At 43.5% G+C, this 19725-nt stretch overlaps 1 protein-coding gene across 3 annotated transcripts; it reads left to right on the forward strand.

Annotated features, from left to right (window-relative positions):
• The first annotated feature begins 54 nt into the window (after positions 1–54).
• LOC122461062 (DPY30 domain-containing protein 1-like) lies at positions 55–19163 on the forward strand. Of its 3 annotated transcripts, none has more exons than XR_006282764.1 (5): positions 57–71; positions 6659–6841; positions 12533–12641; positions 17430–17685; positions 17909–19163. XR_006282764.1 is itself a non-coding variant. In XM_043518951.1 (5 exons), the coding sequence occupies exons 3-5, from the start codon at positions 6695–6697 to the stop codon at positions 12638–12640; spliced, it is 378 nt and encodes a 125-aa protein (XP_043374886.1). In that variant the 5' UTR covers positions 97–449; positions 3007–3011; positions 6659–6694; the 3' UTR covers position 12641. The 3 variants fall into 3 exon arrangements, 2 of the variants coding, with proteins under 2 accessions (XP_043374887.1, XP_043374886.1); XM_043518951.1 differs by lacking the exons at positions 57–71; positions 17430–17685; positions 17909–19163 and adding exons at positions 97–449; positions 3007–3011; positions 6955–7077; XM_043518952.1 differs by lacking the exons at positions 17430–17685; positions 17909–19163 and adding an exon at positions 6955–7077 and having other exon boundaries at positions 55–71.
• Positions 19164–19725: the final 562 nt, after the last annotated feature.

The following is a 19725-nucleotide window of genomic DNA, read 5'->3' on the forward strand; positions in this document are numbered from 1 at the left end:
CGTGGCCAGGCCGCCGCCCGCGTGCCCCAGGCGGTGGGATTGGTGCTGGGGGCGGGGCCGGGGGCTGTCACGTGAGTACGGTGGCGGGGTTAACCCCCTCGGGCCTGGGCGTTGGCAGAGCATCGGCTTGGCCCGAGGGCAGATCGCTTTGGAGAGCCGGACCGGGTGGGATCCCGGCGTGTGGGCCGGACCGGGGGCGCAGGGTCCTGCCCCTCGCGGCGAAGAGCGCGGTCCCGGCGCGCAGAGAGATGCGGGGAGTAGTGCCTGGCTCTGCGGGACCCGACCGCGCTCCGCCCACCCCTGGGCGGCAGCATCGCAGCGGGCATCTGGTGGGGTCAGCCCCGCACACGCAGCCTGGGGCGGGAGTGATAGTGGGGGGGGCTCCAGCGTGCAGCCCGGCTCGGGAGCCTGTCACCCTGGGGTCAAAGGACTGTCCCGTTCCCTACACCAAGTGACTGATCTTTACACGAGAGAAACCTCTGCTACTCTCACTCGTGTAATACCAGCAGCGTGCCACCTCCCTGGCTGCTCATTGCGGTAGCTACCCATGGGGAAGGTAAAGAGCCCCTGGTCTGTTCCTGGAGAGGACAGAATAACCCCAGTAATTTGTTAGTCTCTAAAGTGCCACAAGTACTCCTTTTCTTTTTTGCGAATACAGACTAACACGGCTGCTACTCTGAAACCTGGACAGTAGGGGCTCCCACTCAAGCAGACTCCGGTGTACAAGACTTTACTCCTGGTGGAATTCTACAACAAAAAAATAAAAATTCTGTGCACAGTGTTTGAAAATTCTGCATATTTTATTTTTCAAAGTAACACCATATAATCACACCAGTTTCAATTAGTTTTGGTCATTTATTTCAAAATATCGGTCAGCAGGTATGTCTGTAACAATACAGACAAGAAAAAAGATTCAGGAAATGTTTTTTGACAAATAGATTCCTTACTAGGTGTCTTAATACAGATATCTGAGTAATAATTCATTTAAACTACAATACAGAACAATATTTCCCGCACCCTTCTAAAGCAAATGCTTGGGGGAGTCGGGGTAATGGAGGAGCTGAGGGAGAGGGAAGTGAATTGCTGGGAAGGAGCCTGGGTGTGAACTTGGAGCGTTGTGGGAATGGGTGGGAAATGAGGGTATGGGTAGGAAAAGTATGGAACAGGTTTTTTGTGGGACGGGAAGGATTGTTAGGGAGCTACCCCCCTCCAGACCCTAGTTGACCCCTAGCATCTCCCTTTCAGTCAGGCACATCTGCCCCTGTCCCAATGTGTTCCTGCACGCCCAGTCCACATGAGTCCCTCCACCTGCACTCAGGCACCCTCTCCCCCCAATTCCAATGTGGCCCTGCACCATCCTCCCCCCCCCACGTCCCTATGTGGCTTTGTACCTTCTCCCTCTTTCCCCATAAAGAAAAGGAGTACTTGTGGCACCTTAGAGACTAACAAATTTATTAGAGCATAAGCTTTCGTGAGCTACAGCTCACTTCATCGGATGCATTTGGTGGAAAAAACAGAGGAGAGATTTATATACACACACACACACAGAACATGACCCATTGTTTCATGTTCTCTGTGTATGTGTATATAAATCTCTCCTCTGTTTTTTCCACCAAATGCATCCGATGAAGTGTTCTCTGTGTATGTGTATATAAATCTCTCCTCTGTTTTTTCCACCAAATGCATCCGATGAAGTGAGCTGTAGCTCACGAAAGCTTATGCTCTAATAAATTTGTTAGTCTCTAAGGTGCCACAAGTACTCCTTTTCTTTTTGCGAATACAGACTAACAGGGCTGCTACTCTGAAACCTCTTTCCCCATGTGTCTCTGTGCCCCAGGGTGAAAGTAAAAGACAGGATTACCAGTATGGGAGCCAGCACCTCAGGCAGAAGGGGCGGGGCTGGGAGGTCAACATCCCCCAGCCAGCCCATCCACGCTGCCTGGCCTGCACTGCCCGGGGCTCCTGCCGTGGTTTAAAGCTCCAGCCGGAGTGGGGGGGATGGGGGAAGGGCAACGACGTTAAAGCGCTGCCATGGCAGTGCTTTAAGCAGGGTCCTTTGCTGCAGCAGCGCTTTAACATCGCTGTCCCTTTTGCGCTCCCCCCGTCGGCGGCCCTGCCAGAAGGGACTCAGTGGGGTGCCAATGTTCAAGCACTTCCGCGGCCGCGCTTTAAAGTCAGCTGGGTACGGGCTGGTACCGGCAGCCACTTTTTACCAGTATGCTGTACTGCCCGTACCAGCTTAATTTCACTCCTGCTGTGCCCCCACCCAGCCACTCCCCTGCCTCTTGTAGCTCTACACCCCCTCTCCCATCACAGTGTGGCCCTGCACCTCCCTCCCCCCTGTGGCCCTATGCCTCCGCTCCCATTCAGCACAATGCCCCAGTCTGTCCTCCCCCACTAGCCCCTATGAACCCTTGTCTGACCCCCCACCTCCCGCGCCACATTCTGTCTGTCTCCTGTGTCCTCTCGTGGGCAAAAGGTGGAACTGCAGCAACATTCAGTGGAAACTTTTTTCTGCGAAAAAAATAAAAATATGCACAGCTCATTAACTATTCGCACACACAGTAGCACAGAATTTCCCTGGAATAAAGATTCAGTCTGAAGCCCAGTCTACGCTAGGAATTTACATCACTATAGCTAAGTCTCTCAACGGTGTGAAAAATCCACACCCCTGAGAAACGTAGCTATGTCAACCTAATCCCTGATGTAGATAGCACTAGGTCAATGGAAGACTCTTTCCATCAACCTAGCTACAACCTCTCAGGGATGTGGATTATCTACACCAATGGAAAAACTCCTCCCCATTGGTGGAGGTAGTGTTTACACTGAAGCATTACAGAGTTGTGCCGTTGTAACATTTAAATATAGACATACTGTTAGGCTTTGCCTACATTAGCACTTTTGTCAGTAAAACTTTTGTTGGTCAAAGGTGTGAAAAAACACATAAGTTTCACCAACAAAAGAGCTGGTGTGGACAGCACCACTGCCAAGGCTGCCGCCGCTTCTTGGGGGTGCTTTAATTATGCTGGTGGGAGAGCTCTCTTCTGCTGGTGTAGAGTGGCTATCTGGGAGACCTTATGGCGGCGCAGTTGCAGTGGTACAGCTGTGCTGCTGTAAGGTCCATAGTGTACACATAGCCTTAGTACTTACTCCCATAATTTTCACTGCACTGTCAGTTTCTTATCATTTATACTTTCTTCAGTAAAAGCCACTTAGGCTGTCTAGATTAGCCTGGAATCTTCTTTATAAATCCTACATTTCGTACTCTGTGAAAAATGAAAACTAAGACTGTTGCGTTTGGTTCAGTGCCATGCAGATTGTGCTAATTAAGGCTATACTGCAGATCCAGTGGGAATAAAAAATATTTAAAGAGTAATATTTTACCAAGATTGATGCTGTAGCTCACGAAAGTTTATGCTCAAATAAATTTGTTAGTCTCTAAGGTGCCACAAGTACTCCTTTTCTTTTTGTGAATATAGACTAACACGGCTGCTACTTTGAAACCTGTCAGTATAGTGTTGTCCATCTCACAAAACCAACAACTCAGTTGCCACCTTTCTTAGCTGTATGTATTGGCCATTAAGGAGAATGCATAGGCCATTAAGGCCAAGAATGTATTGGCCATTCAGGCTGAATTACTCCTTTACTACCAGAAATCGTTCCCCATGTCAAGGTTGAGATGTATCACCAAGGCAATGTAAAGAGGTTTGCATGACCACCAATGTCCATATGAAACCTTTTGTTAGTGCACATGTTCTCACTCAATAATGTCTGGTTTCAGAGTAGCAGCCGTGTTAGTCTGTATTCGCAAAAAGAAAAGGAGTACTTGTGGCACCTTAGAGACTAACAAATTTATTAGAGCATAAGCTTTCGTGAGCTACAGCTCACTTCATCGGATGCATTTGGTGGAAAAAACAGAGGAGAGATTTATATACACACACACACAGAGAACATGAAACAATGGGTTTATCATACACACTGTAAGGAGAGTGATCACTTAAGATAAGCCATCACCAGCAGCAGGGGGGGAAAGGAGGAAAACCTTTCATGGTGACAAGCAAGGTAGGCTAATTCCAGCAGTTAACAAGAATATCAGAGGAACAGTGCGGGGTGGGGTGGGAGGGAGAAATACCATGGGGAAATAGTTTTACTTTGTGTAATGACTCATCCATTCCCAGTCTCTATTCAAGCCTAAGTTAATTGTATCCAGTTTGCAAATTAATTCCAATTCAGCAGTCTCTCGTTGAAGTCTGTTTCTGAAGCTTTTTTGTTGAAGTATAGCCACTCTTAGGTCTGTGATCGAGTGACCAGAGAGATTGAAGTGTTCTCCAACTGGTTTTTGAATGTTATAATTCTTGACGTCTGATTTGTGTCCATTCATTCTTTTGCATAGAGACTGTCCAGTTTGGCCAATGTACATGGCAGAGGGGCATTGCTGGCACATGATGGCATATATCACATTGGTAGATGCGCAGGTGAACGAGCCTCTGATTGTGTGGCTGATGTGATTAGGCCCTATGATGGTATCCCCTGAATAGATATGTGGACAGAGTTGGCAGCGGGCTTTGTTGCAAGGATAGGTTCCTGAGTTAGTGGTTCTGTTGTGTGGTGTGTGGTTGCTGGTGAGTATTTGCTTCAGATTGGGGGGCTGTGATTAACAATATTGCTGGGTGGGTTACGGGAACCATTGTTGTGGCCCCTTGTGGCATATAGTAGTTTAGATAGCTTAGAGTCCTTTTTCTTTTGTAGAGAAGCAAAGTGTGTTTTGTAAATGGCTTGTCTAGTTTTTGTAAAGTCCAGCCACGAGGAAGTTTGTGTGGAAGGTTGGTTCTTTATGAGAGTATCCAGTTTTGAGAGCTCATTCTTAATCTTTCCCTGTTTGCTGTAGAGGATGTTGACGGCTAACCTGGTGGCTGAACTTTGTGACTTTGTCCTGACCCATAACTATTTCACATTTGGTGATAATGTATACCTTCAAATCAGCGGCACTGCGATGGGTACTCGCATGGCCCCACAGTATGCCAACATTTTTATGGCTGACTTAGAACAAAGCTTCCTCAGCTCTCGTCCCCTAATGCCCCTACTCTACTTGCGCTACATTGATGACATCTTCATCATCTGGACCCATGGAAAAGAAGCTCTTGAGGAATTCCACCAGGATTTCAACAATTTCCATCCCACCATCAACCTCAGCCTGGACCAGTCCACACAAGAGATCCACTTCCTGGACACTACGGTGCTAATAAGCGATGGTCACATAAACACCACCCTATATCGGAAACCTACTGACCGCTATTCCTACCTACATGCCTCTAGCTTTCATCCAGATCATACCACATGATCCATTGTCTACAGCCAAGCGCTACGATATAACCGCATTTGCTCCAACCCCTCAGACAGAGACAAACACCTAGAAGATCTCTATCATGCATTCCTACAACTACAATACCCACCTGCTGAAGTGAAGAAACAGATTGACAGAGCCAGAAGAGTACCCAGAAGTCACCTACTACAGGACAGGCCCAACAAAGAAAACAACAGAACGCCACTAGCCATCACCTTCAGCCCCCAACAAAAACCTCTCCAACGCATCATCAAGGATCTACAACCTATCCTGAAGGATGACCCATCACTCTCACAGATCTTGGGAGACAGACCAGTCCTTGCTTACAGACAGCCCCCCAATCTGAAGCAAATACTCACCAGCAACCACACACCACACAACAGAACCACTAAACCAGGAACCTATCCTTGCAACAAAGCCCGCTGCCAACTCTGTCCACATATCTATTCAGGGGATACCATCATAGGGCCTAATCACATCAGCCACACAATCAGAGGCTCGTTCACCTGCGCATCTACCAATGTGATATATGCCATCATGTGCCAGCAATGCCCCTCTGCCATGTACATTGGCCAAACTGGACAGTCTCTATGCAAAAGAATGAATGGACACAAATCAGACGTCAAGAATTATAACATTCAAAAACCAGTTGGAGAACACTTCAATCTCTCTGGTCACTCGATCACAGACCTAAGAGTGGCTATACTTCAACAAAAAAGCTTCAAAAACAGACTCCAACGAGAGACTGCTGAATTGGAATTAATTTGCAAACTGGATACAATTAACTTAGGCTTGAATAGAGACTGGGAATGGATGAGTCATTACACAAAGTAAAACTATTTCCCCATGGTATTTCTCCCTCTCACCCCACCCCCCACTGTTCCTCTGATATTCTTGTTAACTGCTGGAATTAGCCTACCTTGCTTGTCACCATGAAAGGTTTTCCTCCTTTCCCCCCCCTGCTGTTGGTGATGGCTTATCTTAAGTGATCACTCTCCTTACAGTTTTCAGAGTAGCAGCCGTGTTAGTCTGTATTCGCAAAAAGAAAAGGAGTACTTGTGGCACCTTAGAGACTAACAAATTTATTAGAGCATAAGCTTTCATGAGCTACAGCTCACTTCATCGGATGATAAACCCATTGTTTCATGTTCTGTGTGTGTGTGTGTATATAAATCTCTCCTCTGTTTTTTCCACCAAATGCATCCGATGAAGTGAGCTGTAGCTCACGAAAGCTTATGCTCTAATAAATTTGTTAGTCTCTAAGGTGCCACAAGTACTCCTTTTCTTTTTTCAATAATGTCTGAAACATTTCAGTTAATATACTGGTGCAGCACTTGGTAGAAGATAAGAATGGATACAGAGTACCTCAAGAAATGCATAAGAAAATGCTTAACTGAAGGACTTGCAGATGTGGCAGAGCATCGGCCAGCAGACCCAATTAATTATCTGGCATACTGGCTTTACAAACACAAGAAAAATTTAAATAAAGAAGAAGAAGTGAATTTCCCTCCATTTTAAAAAAATCTTTTTTGCCATTTAATCCCAACATGGCTGATTTTAGTTTCCATATTTTGTCATTGGTCAATGTCATAATTTTTCCAAAACACTAGAGGAAGGTAGAGAGGGCCAAGCTGATAAAAGATCGTGCAAAGGCCCTTATAGAACTGGAAGTGGTACAAAAACTGAAAGCAGAAGAGCTCCTGATCAAGCAGAAAACTGAAGCACATTATCAGGTCTGGCAGAATTTAATCTTGTGTACTACATTTTAAACCTGAAATCTTATTATCTTTACATGCTTTTGAAAATTGAATCTTAATAAAACTATTTTATATTTTAATCTAATAATGCAATAGTTTTAATCTAAAATGGGTTTTTTAACATTAAAAAATTAATCCTCACAATACTCCTGTAATTAGAATAGATAAGTAAATCATTTTAATCCCCATATTACAGATAAAAGAAAAGGAATTCTCATAGTGTCTCCAATTACCTGGCTAAAAGGGAAATTTAGATTATAATCCAACAGCTCATGAAAAACCACACCCCTGACCGACATAAATTTCACCAACAAAAGCACTGATGTGAACAGCATAGAGGGGCTACATGAGAGGCCTTATAGTGGCACAGCCACAGCAGTACAGCTGTACCGCTGTAAGGTCTGTATGTAGACATAGTCTGAGCAGTGACTTGGTGATGGTATTAGAGAGACAAGGTGGGTGAAGTAAAATCTATTATTAGACCATCTTCTGTTGGTGAGAGAGACAAGCTTTTGAGCTTACACAGAGCTCTTCTTCAGGTCTCTTGATTACAGTATGTAAGCACTTTCGCAGGGAGAAGGGTACTAAAGGGCTCTTTGATCTAGTGGAGACAGGCGTAACAAGAACCAGTGGCTGGAAACTCAACCCAAATGAAAAATTAGGCACACATTTTTAACAATGACGGTGATTAACCACTGCAACAAACTACCAAGGGAGATAATAGATTTTCCATTTCTTGATGTCTTCAGATCAAGATTGGATGCCTTTCTGGAAGATATGTTGTAGTCAAACACAAGTTACTGGGTTCAATACAGGAACAACTGGGTGAAATTTAATGGCCAATGAAACACAGGAGGTCAGACTAGATGATCTAATCGTCCCTTCTGGCCTCCAAGTGTTACGAATATGACTTAAGAGGTCTAACCAAAACTGCTTTAATTGCTGGCAGCAGCCTTTAGTTAGTCTTCTCTAGGGCAGTGCTTCTCAACCTTTTTGGGCTCATGACCCATTTGTAACTGTTTATGGTGGGGATCTCAAACTCAAATCACCATGAGGGCCACATGAGGACTAGTACATTGGCCAGATGACCACATCACTGAAACCTTTTCATTCAACAATACAAAAGTATAGTCAAAAATGAAAAAAAATGAAGAGTAATATAACATGCTATTAAAAGTCAATGTATTAACTTTTTTTAAACTCCTGAATCTTTTTTTAAAATCCTGAATCTCAGGATTTTATATATGGTCAGTATTTAAAAAAAAAATCATAAAACAACAACTGGAAGACCTTTATAACCTATAGGATTTCTATTTAAATATGTACAATAAAGTACCTGAATTTGAACGTGTCTTATTTAACATGCTGAAGTTAAGCCAATGAATAAATTTAAGTTCAATTAATAAAAATCTTAGTATGTTTGCAGACAATTCACAAAGAGGAAGAAGGCTATAATGACTGAATAGTTCACCCAACTCTGAGGTCGAACAAGCACCTTCTCCTATTATAATGATAGCATAAATGTCGCCCCCTCTGCCCCCGTCCCCGTCCCCACTCCACCCATTTCATGAGGCCTCACCCCTGCCCCACCTCCTCCCACCCTTCCCTGCCCCCATTCCAACCCCTTCCCCAATGTTCCCACCCCAACTCGGTCCCCTCCCTACCCCTATTCCAACCTCTTCCCCAAATCCCTGCCCCAGCCCCACCTCTTCTCCGCCTCCTCCCCTGAGCACGGCATCCCCACTCCTCCCTCATCCCTCCTGGAAAATCCTCAGCGCTGCCAAACAGTTGTTTGGCGGCGGGAAGTGCTGGGAGGTAGGCGGAGGAGCAGGGATGCAGCGTGCTGGGGGGAGGGAGGAAAAAGGGGTGGCTTCCGATTGGTGCAGAGCACCTACTAATTTTTCCCCCTTGGTGCTCCAGCCCTGGAGCACCCAGGGAGTTGGCACCTATGGTGGGCCACAGGAAATAACTCCGCGGGCCGCTGCATGTTTGAGACCCCTGGTTTATGACCTGTCACAACTTAGGAAATAGTCTGGGGGTGGAGGCTCTGGGGTAGCTTTGGTTGGGTTCTGCCCACTTGGGACGGGGTAGAGGGGTCCTGCCGGCACTCACCCCACAGTGGCAGCTCCTGCAGCTCCTGTGCTGTGGGGCTGGCTAGGCTTGGCTTTTGGCTCTGGTCATTGCAACGTCCAGGATTGTAGCACTGCTCTGGTTTGGCTTTGCCCACCTGACTAGACCAAACCTGTGTGAGTTGTGACCTGGCCCATGGGTTTGCAGTGCCACTCACTCAAATTTGACCTACTCAGACTTCCATCATCATGACAACTGGGCCAAGCCTGAGTTGCGCTGGGACCCCAGAGGTTGCAGTGCCTACAGCAGAAAGACAAGCCCAGCCAGCCTCATGGGACAGGAGCCACAGGAAATGTCACGCTACCCTTTGAAACATTCTGGTAACCCAATTTTAGGTCCTGATTCACGGGTTGAGAAACCCTGCTCTAGGGCAGTGTGATAGGGTCTGCGGAGGGCCAGGTAGTCTAGTGGGTGTGAGATAGCTGGGATACAATCTAAACTAACAAGTAGATGTGTCACCCCTGCCCTCTAACCTGGGGTGCCCTTTACAGTGCATTGCTGCTTCCACTCAAGACTGCTCACAAACACCCTCTAGCATGTAAGTTACTCTGAGCTATCTCTAAAAAAGAAAAGGAGGACTTGTGGCACCTTAGAGACTAAAACATTTATTTGAGCATAAGCTTTTGTGAGCTACAGCTTGCTGCTACTCTGAAACCTGAGCTATCTCTGTGTGCACTTGCAGCATGCCAGTCACACTCAGGTTCTTACCAACATGAATTATACTGCAGGGTGACCCCACTCCCAGATTTTTCCCCAGAAAGGTAGGGTCTTGTACTGCCCAGCCCTATCCTGGACAAAACAAGCTTGTATATTGTCATAAATATAAAGGGAAGGGTAAGCTCCTTTAAAATCCCTCCTGGCCAGAGGAAAAAGCCTTTCCCCTGTAAAGGGATAAGAAGCTAAGATAACCTCGCTGGCACCTGACCACAATGACCAATGAGAAGACAAGATAATTTCAAAGCTGGAGGGAGGGAAACACAAAGGGTCTGTCTGTGTGATGCTTTTGCTGGGGACAGAACAAGAACGGAGTCTTAGAATTTAGTAAGTAATCTAGCTAGCTGTGCGTTAGATTATGATTTCTTTAAATGGCTGAGAAATTAGACTGTGCTGAATAGAATGAATATTCTTGTCTTTGTGTCTTTCTTGTAACTTAAGGTTTTGCCTAGAGGGATTCTCTATGTTTTGAATCTAATTACCCTGTAAGGTATTTACCATCCTGATTTTACAGAGATGATTCTTTTTACCTTTTCTTATATTAAAATTCTTCTTGTAAGAAATTGAATGCTTTTTTCATTGTTCTTAAGATCCAAGGGTTTGGGTCTGTAGTCACCTATGCAAATTGGTGAGGATTTTTATCAAGGCAGGGGGTGCAAGGTTTTGGTGAGGATTTTGGGGGGAAAGACATTTCCAAACAACTCTTTCTCAAAAAATAAATCCGGACGTTTGGTGGTGGCAGTGGAAGTCCAAGGGCAAAGGGTAAAATAGTCTGTACCTTGGGGAAGTTTTAACCTAAGTTGTTAAAAGTAATCTTAGGAGTTTTTTTATGCAGGTGCCCACATCTGTACCCTAGAGTTCAGAGTGGGGAAGGAACCTTGACATATATAAAGTCTGTCATTTTATTAATAGAACTGATATGCACTAATCTTGTTATCTCAAATGGAGTTACAAGAAAAATACAGATAAAACGCAACTATTGCCTAACTCAGCAAGCCATGTTAAATTCAAAGCAAAGTTTTTCTCACCACATGTTCTCAAAAGTCTTACTGGCCAAACTCCTTAGACCAGGATCCCTTGTTCCATGTAATGACTGCTTCCATTGTTCCTATTCATACTGTGAATCGACTGGGGAAAGGGAGCGAGAGAGAGAGAGAAGGAGGAGAAAGGGAGCCTTGGGGTGTCAGTCCAGTTTCTTACCTGTGTGTATGGGCTTAGCTTTGCCTCAGGTTTTCAGTGTCCTTGCCCTCTTTTTACAGGGAGTGAAGGCAGTGGGGAATGAGGCTTATACACCTCCTGCAGCAGGGACACTTGATAAGGGAGCCCAGGCCCTCCAATTCCACCAGGATCTGACTCAGGGCCCTCGGAGTTACCAGCTGGGTCACTTCCTACCATCTGTCTCTCCCCAACGTTCCAAGTACAATATAAGATAACAAAAGGGGAAAAAAAGACAACTAAACTTTCAACCCCAACCAAGCTCAGTCCCCTTCCTCACCGGGAGACTTCTTCAACACCCTTGTTCAGGAGCCCCCAGGAAAGGTCTGACTTCCTCCCCAATCTAAGATGGGTTGCTCCATTTTAAGCTTTCTCCCCAGCTAGGACATGCTGGTCTGGAAGAGTGGGGCTACCTGGGCCCAGTATTGTCCTTTGAGCCCAGTGTGTGGTTTGTGCATCCCATCAGAGGCTCCCAAAGTCATGACCATTGGTGGAGCTGAACCAGAGTTAGCAATGGCAGGAAATTCCCCAATGCAGATGAGACTCCAGGGGCTGGCTCTCCATGAGTTGCGTGGCATCTCACAACCAGCAACATGAGTGAAGTTGGACATTGCTGAAATGAAGAACAGAAGTGTGAGCTACTGGGAGATAATGTGCTACTTAGCCTGCCAGTTTGAAGTTCTCAGCACTAAGGGCTGGTCTACACTACACAGTTAGGTCGACAGAAGGCAGCCTTATGTCGACCTAATTATGTCAGTGTCCACACTATAGCCTTCTTCCTACCAATGTAAGTGCCCTACTACACCGACATAATAACTCCACCTCCAAAAAAGGCGTAAGGCTTATATTGGTGTAGTTAGAGTGACACAGCATCTGTGTAGACAGTGTCCCTCACGTCGGCTGTCTTGTCAATTTTGTGGCTCTTGACATGAAATTGACAAGAAAGCCAGGCAGCTAGAGCCCAGCTACCCCGTCCCACTCCCTGCTGGGAGCCAGGGCGAGAAGGGAAGCCAGCTTCAGACTCCACTTCCATCTATGAGCCGAGGTGAGAAGCCTGAGCTCCTCTTCCCCGCTCCACCCGGCCTCCTCCTGGTGAGGATGCACCGCTGACCCAAGGAGAGTAGTGTGGACATGCATCACCACAGTAATTACTGTGGTGGCTGTAAGTCACCCTAATATAGGTCAATTTAGGTGTGTAATGGAGACATACCCTTACTGTTAAAGAATTTAGAAAAATATTCTGTATAGGGCTAATTCTGCTCCCACTGCAGTCAATGGCAAAACCTCATTGTCTTATTGGGAAAGAGATGAGGCATGTAGTCTGTCTGTTTCTCTTTTTGTTTGTTTGAATCAAATGTAATTTTTATCACAGAAGATCATTATTGAACAGTATCCAAGAAAGATGACAGCAGAACTGATCAACAAGTCTGGAACCCCTAATTTGGCAACGGTGATAGAGGATGATGAGACTGTTATTTAGAGTAAGTATTATACCTAACAATACAAATAATGTCTAAACAGTTTTTCTCACCACATGTTCTCAACAGTCTTACTGGCTCCATTCATAGGTACTACAGTTAATGTTCCTCTGTACTCTGCCTGTGTAGTCCATGATTACATAACACACTTTGAAAAAGCGGGTTAACATACACCGCTAGACAAGCACCAATCTTTAATCAAATATAGAATGACTTCAGCAACCTCTTTTTTTATGTAGATAATTTTGTGTTTTAGATATAACATGATTTGTCCATAAAAATGTTTTTCTATAAAACAAGAAAATGTATGGCAACAAACAAGTAAAAAGTCAGTCAATTTTTAATCTGCCTGGGAAACAATATGCTGGAAATGTGCTGCATTTTTCAGTTTAGTTAAGGAATAGAATGCATCATAGTTTTATTATTTGTGGGACTTACATTATGAGCCAGTTTAAAGAATGAAAATGTTCTTGGAAGAATTTTAATGTAAGAAAACCCAGCTAAACTAGAGTAAAAGCCATATATTTAACAAAAAAAATCACAAAGGTAATTTAAGTTTTGTAGCCAAATGTCTGAGTGTCTTTTTAATTAATGTTGTGCCGTAGCCTGATTAAAGCTAGGAATTTCCAAAGTAAGGTAGTCTGACTCTATTTCCTTAAACGGGGTGGCCATCCTGTGGCTCTGGAGCCACATGCGGCTCTTCAGAAGTTATATGCGGCTCCTTGTATAGGCATCGACTCCGGGGTTGGAGCTACAGGCGCCAACTTTCCAATGTGCAAGGGGGTGCTCACTGATCAACCCCTGGCTCTGCCACAGGCCCTGCTCCCACTCCACGCCTTCCCGTCCCCTCCCCTGAGCTGGCCATGCTCTCGCTCCTCCCCGCCAAAGAGTCTCTTGCATGCCACGAAACAGCTGATCAGGAGGTGCAGGGAGGGAGGGGACGGTGCTGATTGGTGGGGCTGCCAGTGGGTGGGAGGCACTGGGAGTGTGGGGGGGGGGGTGGGAGCGGGAGCAGAATTGGGGCTGCTGACTTATTACTGTGGCTCTTTGGCAATGTACATTGGTAAATTCTAGCTCCTCCTCAGGCTCAGATTGACCACTCCTGTCCTTATCTATTAATTGCCTAGCTCACATTCATACACACACCTTAACCTTGTCACTGCAGTGCAGGCTCTTTGTGAACATTAATAGTTCTGTTGCAGGTGGAGGGCTGATGATATGCCTTTTTAAACAGGAGTGACACCTTATGAGTGTAACAAAATTGTAGTTTGTAGCAGACGCCCTAGCATGAAACATATGGCAAAAATCATTAACACCTGGGACCGTGGACTAATCTCTTAAGTCACTGCCATGGATGCTATCTACACTCACAGATATATGTCTCTAGTTGATGATGGGAAGAAGTTAGAGGAGGGAAAACCTGACTTTAAATAGAATCGGTACACCTTCATCCAAAAAAAGGGAATATGCATTCAAAAAGCACACAGCTATACAAGAGTGGGAAAACATGGGTTTAAAATCAAATTCTATATTGCCAAATGAAGACTAGTCATGGTTTGTGATTGAGTGGACAATATTATATGAATAGAAAAGAAACTGGGTAAATGTACTGCATACTGACTGGATGTGAACTAGAGTTCCTTGTGCAACAAAATTTACCTGTTGGGGTCACGAAGATACCTCTCCAGAGTGTATCAGAAATTAAGGAAGTAAATAAGATGCTTGGTGTGTTTTTAAAAAGCAACAAACTGTTCTTGCTTAATGTTAACTTCTGCAATTCACTGTCACAAGAAGTTCCTACTCCTACTCCTACCTTAGCTGTAGCTCACGAAAGCTTATGCTCAAATAAATTTGTTAGTTGCTAAGGTGCCACAAGTACTCCTTTTTCTTTTTGCGAATACAGACTAACACGGCTGCTACTCTGAAACCTATGTAGTCAGAGAAGCTGCTTGAGTCCCATTAGCCTGCTGACATCAGAAGCATTTCCTGTTACCATCTTTAAAGGGAGATGGATAGATACAATGAAAATAAGTGGAGAAAATCTTGGACTTAAAAGAGAATTGTGCAAAATTCATTCTTTTCCTCCTCTCTGAAAACAAAAGCAACCTAGTTATTCTTTGGGTTTTTCTTTTTCTTTGCTGTCTCACTCCGAAATATTTACAGGAGCATAACATATATGTTATGTTTAAATAGTAAACGCATAAAGTTTTAATTTCAGCACATGAATGAAAACTTTATTTTAAAAAGTTTAAAGGAAAGTGTTGAGAATAACTAATTTATTGTTATACTTGTTATGAAACAATAAGAAAGTTGTAGTATTAGATAAAAGCCTAGAAGATGAAGGCAAAAGGGTGGTAATATTGGTGCCCTGGGAAACAGGTATATGGCTAGTGGGTGAAATCACTTGTCATTGGATACTGAAGAGAGATCAGTGGGTGAAGTTATAAACTATTAGGTAGAGAGGGACTTGGTTTGCTAAAATTCAGAAATGTCAGATGTCCTGTCCACATTTTAAAAACATGGCTAAACAAAGCTGTCTGGCTAGCTCAACTTTCTTTGTCTTCACAGTGTTGAATTCAAGAGGTAATTATTTCTCTCGCTAACTGGAAAATGGAATAGCTGATATTTAATACTGTAAATGAGTGATTTACGTTTATTGATTACCAAACATCATTTACCTGACTCAATATACCTAATATGAAAGAAAGACAAGGTGTGAGATAATATCTTTTATTGGACCAATAGTTGGTGAGAGAGACATGCTTTCGAGCCACAGAGAGGTCTTCTTCAGGTCTGGGGGCAGGTGTACATTTAAAACACTGCCTTGGCGCAGCTGCAGTGTTTATTACTAAATGAAGATGCTTCTATCCTGACAGGAGAGAGTCAGAATAGTTAATCCATTTCCACAGAGGAGATGGCTATGTTGATGGGAGAAGCCCTCCTGCTGACACAGTGCTGTGTACAACAGGGGACAGGTCGGTATAACTACATTGCTCAGGAGTGTGGATTTTTCACCCCCAGAACGACGTAGTTATACCAATATAAGCATGTACTGTAGACATGGCCTGGCAAAGGTACTCTCAGCAGACAAGTCTACACTACAAAATTCAGTCAACCTAAGTTAGATCGATGTACAGCCCCTGCCATAATTAAATTGCTTTTGCATGTCCACACTACACTCCTTCTTACAGCGGTGCGCATTCTCACTAGAAGCCCTTGTACCTATTTAACTGTCAGCGTGGGGCACTGTGGGACAGCTTCTGAAAGGCAGCGACAGTTGATGTAAGCAACACAGTGTCTACACTAACACAGGATTGACCTAACTATGTCGACCTAAGCGTTATGTCTCTTAGGGAGGTAGAGTTAAGTCAGTGTAGTAGGCGAGTTACATCGGTGGGAGCTACATTTTAATGTAGATGCTTACAGAGTTAGGTCGACGTAAGCTGCCTTACATTGACCTAACTATGTACTGTAAACCAAGCCAGAGTCGCAGCACAATTGCAAGGTGGAATAGATAGCATATATTGTAAGGGACCATTCTAGAGTGGCCCGTTAACCCCTCTGCAGTCATAGGATAAAAAGAAGGGTTTAATGGGTTACAGGTTGTTGTAATAAGCCATAAATCCAGTGTCTCTATTCAGACCATGATTTTTAGTGTTTCGCAGAGTTATGAATTTAAGCTTCCTGCCTTATCTTTTGAAAGTGTTGTGCAGGTTTCCTTTGAGGATGAGGACTGATAGGTCAGAAAGAGAGTGATCACTTTGTGAAAAGTGTTTACCCACAGGTGATAGGGTGTTTTTTCTTATAATTTTCCTTTGTGAGTTCATTTGAGAGCATAGTGTTTGTCTGGTTTCACCCACATAGTTGCTATTGGGGCATTTTGTGCACTGGATGAGGTTTACCATGTTATGATAGGCATGTGTAGAATCCATGGCTCTTCAAAGGCGTGTTGTGTCGAGTGTTGACCATCGCAACAGTGGAGATATGTCCACAGGTTTTGCATCTGTTGTGCTTGCAGGGTCTGGTGCCACTTTGAGTGGGTGTGTTCTTGTCTCTGGGGAGCTAGCTCCTGATAAGCTTGAAGAGGTTGGGGGTTGCTTGGAAGCCAGAAGTGGAGGCTCAGAAAAGATTTCTTTCAGGATGGGGTCCACATCAAGTATGGGTTGTAGCTGTTTGATGTTACCCCAATATGGATTCCAGTGTGGTTTGATAGGTGACAACTAGATGTGTGATCAGAGGGGGGTTTATTTCTGTATTGAAGCATATTTTCTTGGGGTATTTTGGTGGCCTGTTCCATAATGTGATCTTTGGTGATGGCAGATTTAAGTGTGTTAAGGTGTATATTCTGGACTTACTCCTCACAGGTATCTGAATGCCTGGCTGAATACCTGAATGTAGGTAACAGATTTCTTGAGATATATATATATATATAATATAATATGAAATATGATATATATAATGTGTATATAATATGAATATAATATGATATGATATAATATGAAAGAAGTAGTTAGAAAAATAAAGACACAATGGACTGAGAAAATAAACAGATAATTGTTACAAAGGTAAATATAAGCATTGTCAAGAGTTAAGTAACTAGATAGGACTGCTAAAAATCACTCAAAAAGGAGAATCAATGAATACACAGCAATCCTGCCTTTTTGATATTATACATCATTCTTTATCTATGGAAATAAATATTACAAAACAGATAATAATGCGATTTGATTATTTTGCCAAAAGCGTATTTGTTTTTGTTTGTACACAAAAATTCATTCTTTTCATACATAGAAAGGAAGTAAGGAGAAGGTTGTGGACATTTTGGCAGATGGTAAAGCTGTGGACACATACCAGGAACCATCAAGGGACAAACTTGACAGGGAAGACGATTCAGTACATGAATGAGAATGAGCTGAATGAATCACTAAAAGAAACCTCATGAGGAAGCCTCAAATGAGAACACTGCAAGCAAAGATCCCATAAAGCTTTCTGAGATGACTGGTACAACACAGCAAACCTAGGAATGAGTAAGACATGAAAACCAAAGGTTTCAGAGTAGCAGCCGTGTTAGTCTGTATTCGCAAAAAGAAAGGGAGTACTTGTGGCACCTTAGAGACTAACAAATTTATTAGAGCATAAGCTTTCGTGAGCTACAGCTCACTTCATGCATCCGATGAAGTGAGCTGTAGCTCACGAAAGCTTATGCTCTAATAAATTTGTTAGTCTCTAAGGTGCCACAAGTACTCCCTTTCTTTTTATGAAAACCAAAGACATAGTAGTTTCATATTACAGGTATGAATCCAGTGAAGAACTGAAATTAATATAAAGACAAAAAATTAGGTATATGAATTGACTAAATTTATCTTCCTCTTAAGTACAGTATTCTGGAAATGAGCAGGAAAGAGTCTTCCTTTCTGTTCATGATGGTTCACAGATACTAAGGCCCTGATCCTGAAATGTAATATGTGTGTGCAGACTGGTGTCTGTATTTGCATGGGAAAGTAAAATAAATCAGTGCACGATAAAAGACTTTAGAGCAGTTTTTTCTTTAAACTTTCTGTACCTCTTGCATTCTACACCACCTATTATATTGATTTTTAAAAACACGTCCTGGGAAATATAATGACACTACTAATTTTGTACTCCATATTTAATGGATCCAATTTAATTACTGTATCTGTAATTGCTAATTTTGGAAATAGTGCATCCTTTAGAACAGTTCTTAAAGTGGTAGACTTTACTAAATCTCAGTCACAAAGCAAATGAAACTGGCATCTTTACATTTTGCCTATGAAACAGTATCCTGGATTTCTAGTTAAATAATTGCATAAAATAACTTCTGAATAATAGCTACTGTGCACCTGCTAATTTAGAATTTGTTTAAACTGCTTCAAAGTTTTTAATAAGGTTTTAGCACAGCTCCTATGGCCAATCATATTTTAAAATCTAGGTTATTAAATGCTATTTCATCCTGTATGTTCAGTTGTCTATAGGTTTTTTTACGATTATGCATACTTTGGATCCAATTTGAATGAGGGAAGTGTCAAAAATCATTTTCCTTGTATGTATTCAGGAGGCCATCAAAAAATTTGGATCAAAAGTTGGAGTTTCTACTTTTCTACAGTAACTGTACCATTTAAAAGTTTCATAACACACTTATGCACATGACTTTAGACTAGAAAGATGGAATGGAAGAGCCTCAGTCACAGTCTCCAAATAGGCTTTTCACATTGTAAGAAATTCCAGATGGGGTAAGGGAGAGGAGAAGAAGAGAAGGATAATTTATAGTTGATCGTGCTTCTCTAGAAAGGCATTCACCATTAACCTTTTTTACAGCTCTCATTTGCCTGTAACTTCCACTGAAGTCAGCTGGAATTCTGTGAAGCAAGCCCTAAATCTATAATTAGCAAACACTACCTTAACTGTCATTATATTTAGTTTTTAAGTGGCAGGACACACCCCATCCACCCCTAACGTTAGAATCATGGAAATAAGAGGAAAAACTTGTGACCTTTCCACCTTCATATTACATACAACTACAACACATGATAGCACAGGGTTCTCAAACTGCGGGTCGTGGTTATATGGGGGTCATGACTGCGTCACCAGGCCGCCGCCTCTTCCCGCAGCTCCCCTGGGCCGGGAACGGCAAACTGCGGCCACTGGGAGCTGCGGGCGGACATGCAAATGTAAACAAATGGTCTGACGGTCCACCAGCGGCTTGCCCTGATGGGCTGCATGCGGGCCGCAGGTTGCCCACCACTGGTCCATGCTGATTACGGGTTCTGCTGAATAACGATCCAAAGGAGAGCAGACCGATGCATGTTCATTTTCATCATCTGAGTCAGATGCCACCAGCAGAAGGTTGATTTTATTTTCTGGTCGTTCAGGTTCTGTAGTTCCTGCATCAGAGTGTTGCTCTTTTAAGACTTCTGAAAGCATGCTCCACACCTCATCCCTCTCAGATTTTGGACGGCATTTCCAATTCTTAAACTTTGGGTCGAGTGCTGTAGCAATCCTTCGAAATCTCACATTGGCACCTTCTTTGCATTTTCTCAAATCAGCTGTGAAAGAATTCTTAAAAAGA

The sequence above is a fragment of the Dermochelys coriacea genome, chromosome 7 (genome assembly GCF_009764565.3).
Source record: "Dermochelys coriacea isolate rDerCor1 chromosome 7, rDerCor1.pri.v4, whole genome shotgun sequence".
In the NCBI taxonomy this organism is placed as follows: Eukaryota; Metazoa; Chordata; order Testudines; family Dermochelyidae; genus Dermochelys; species Dermochelys coriacea.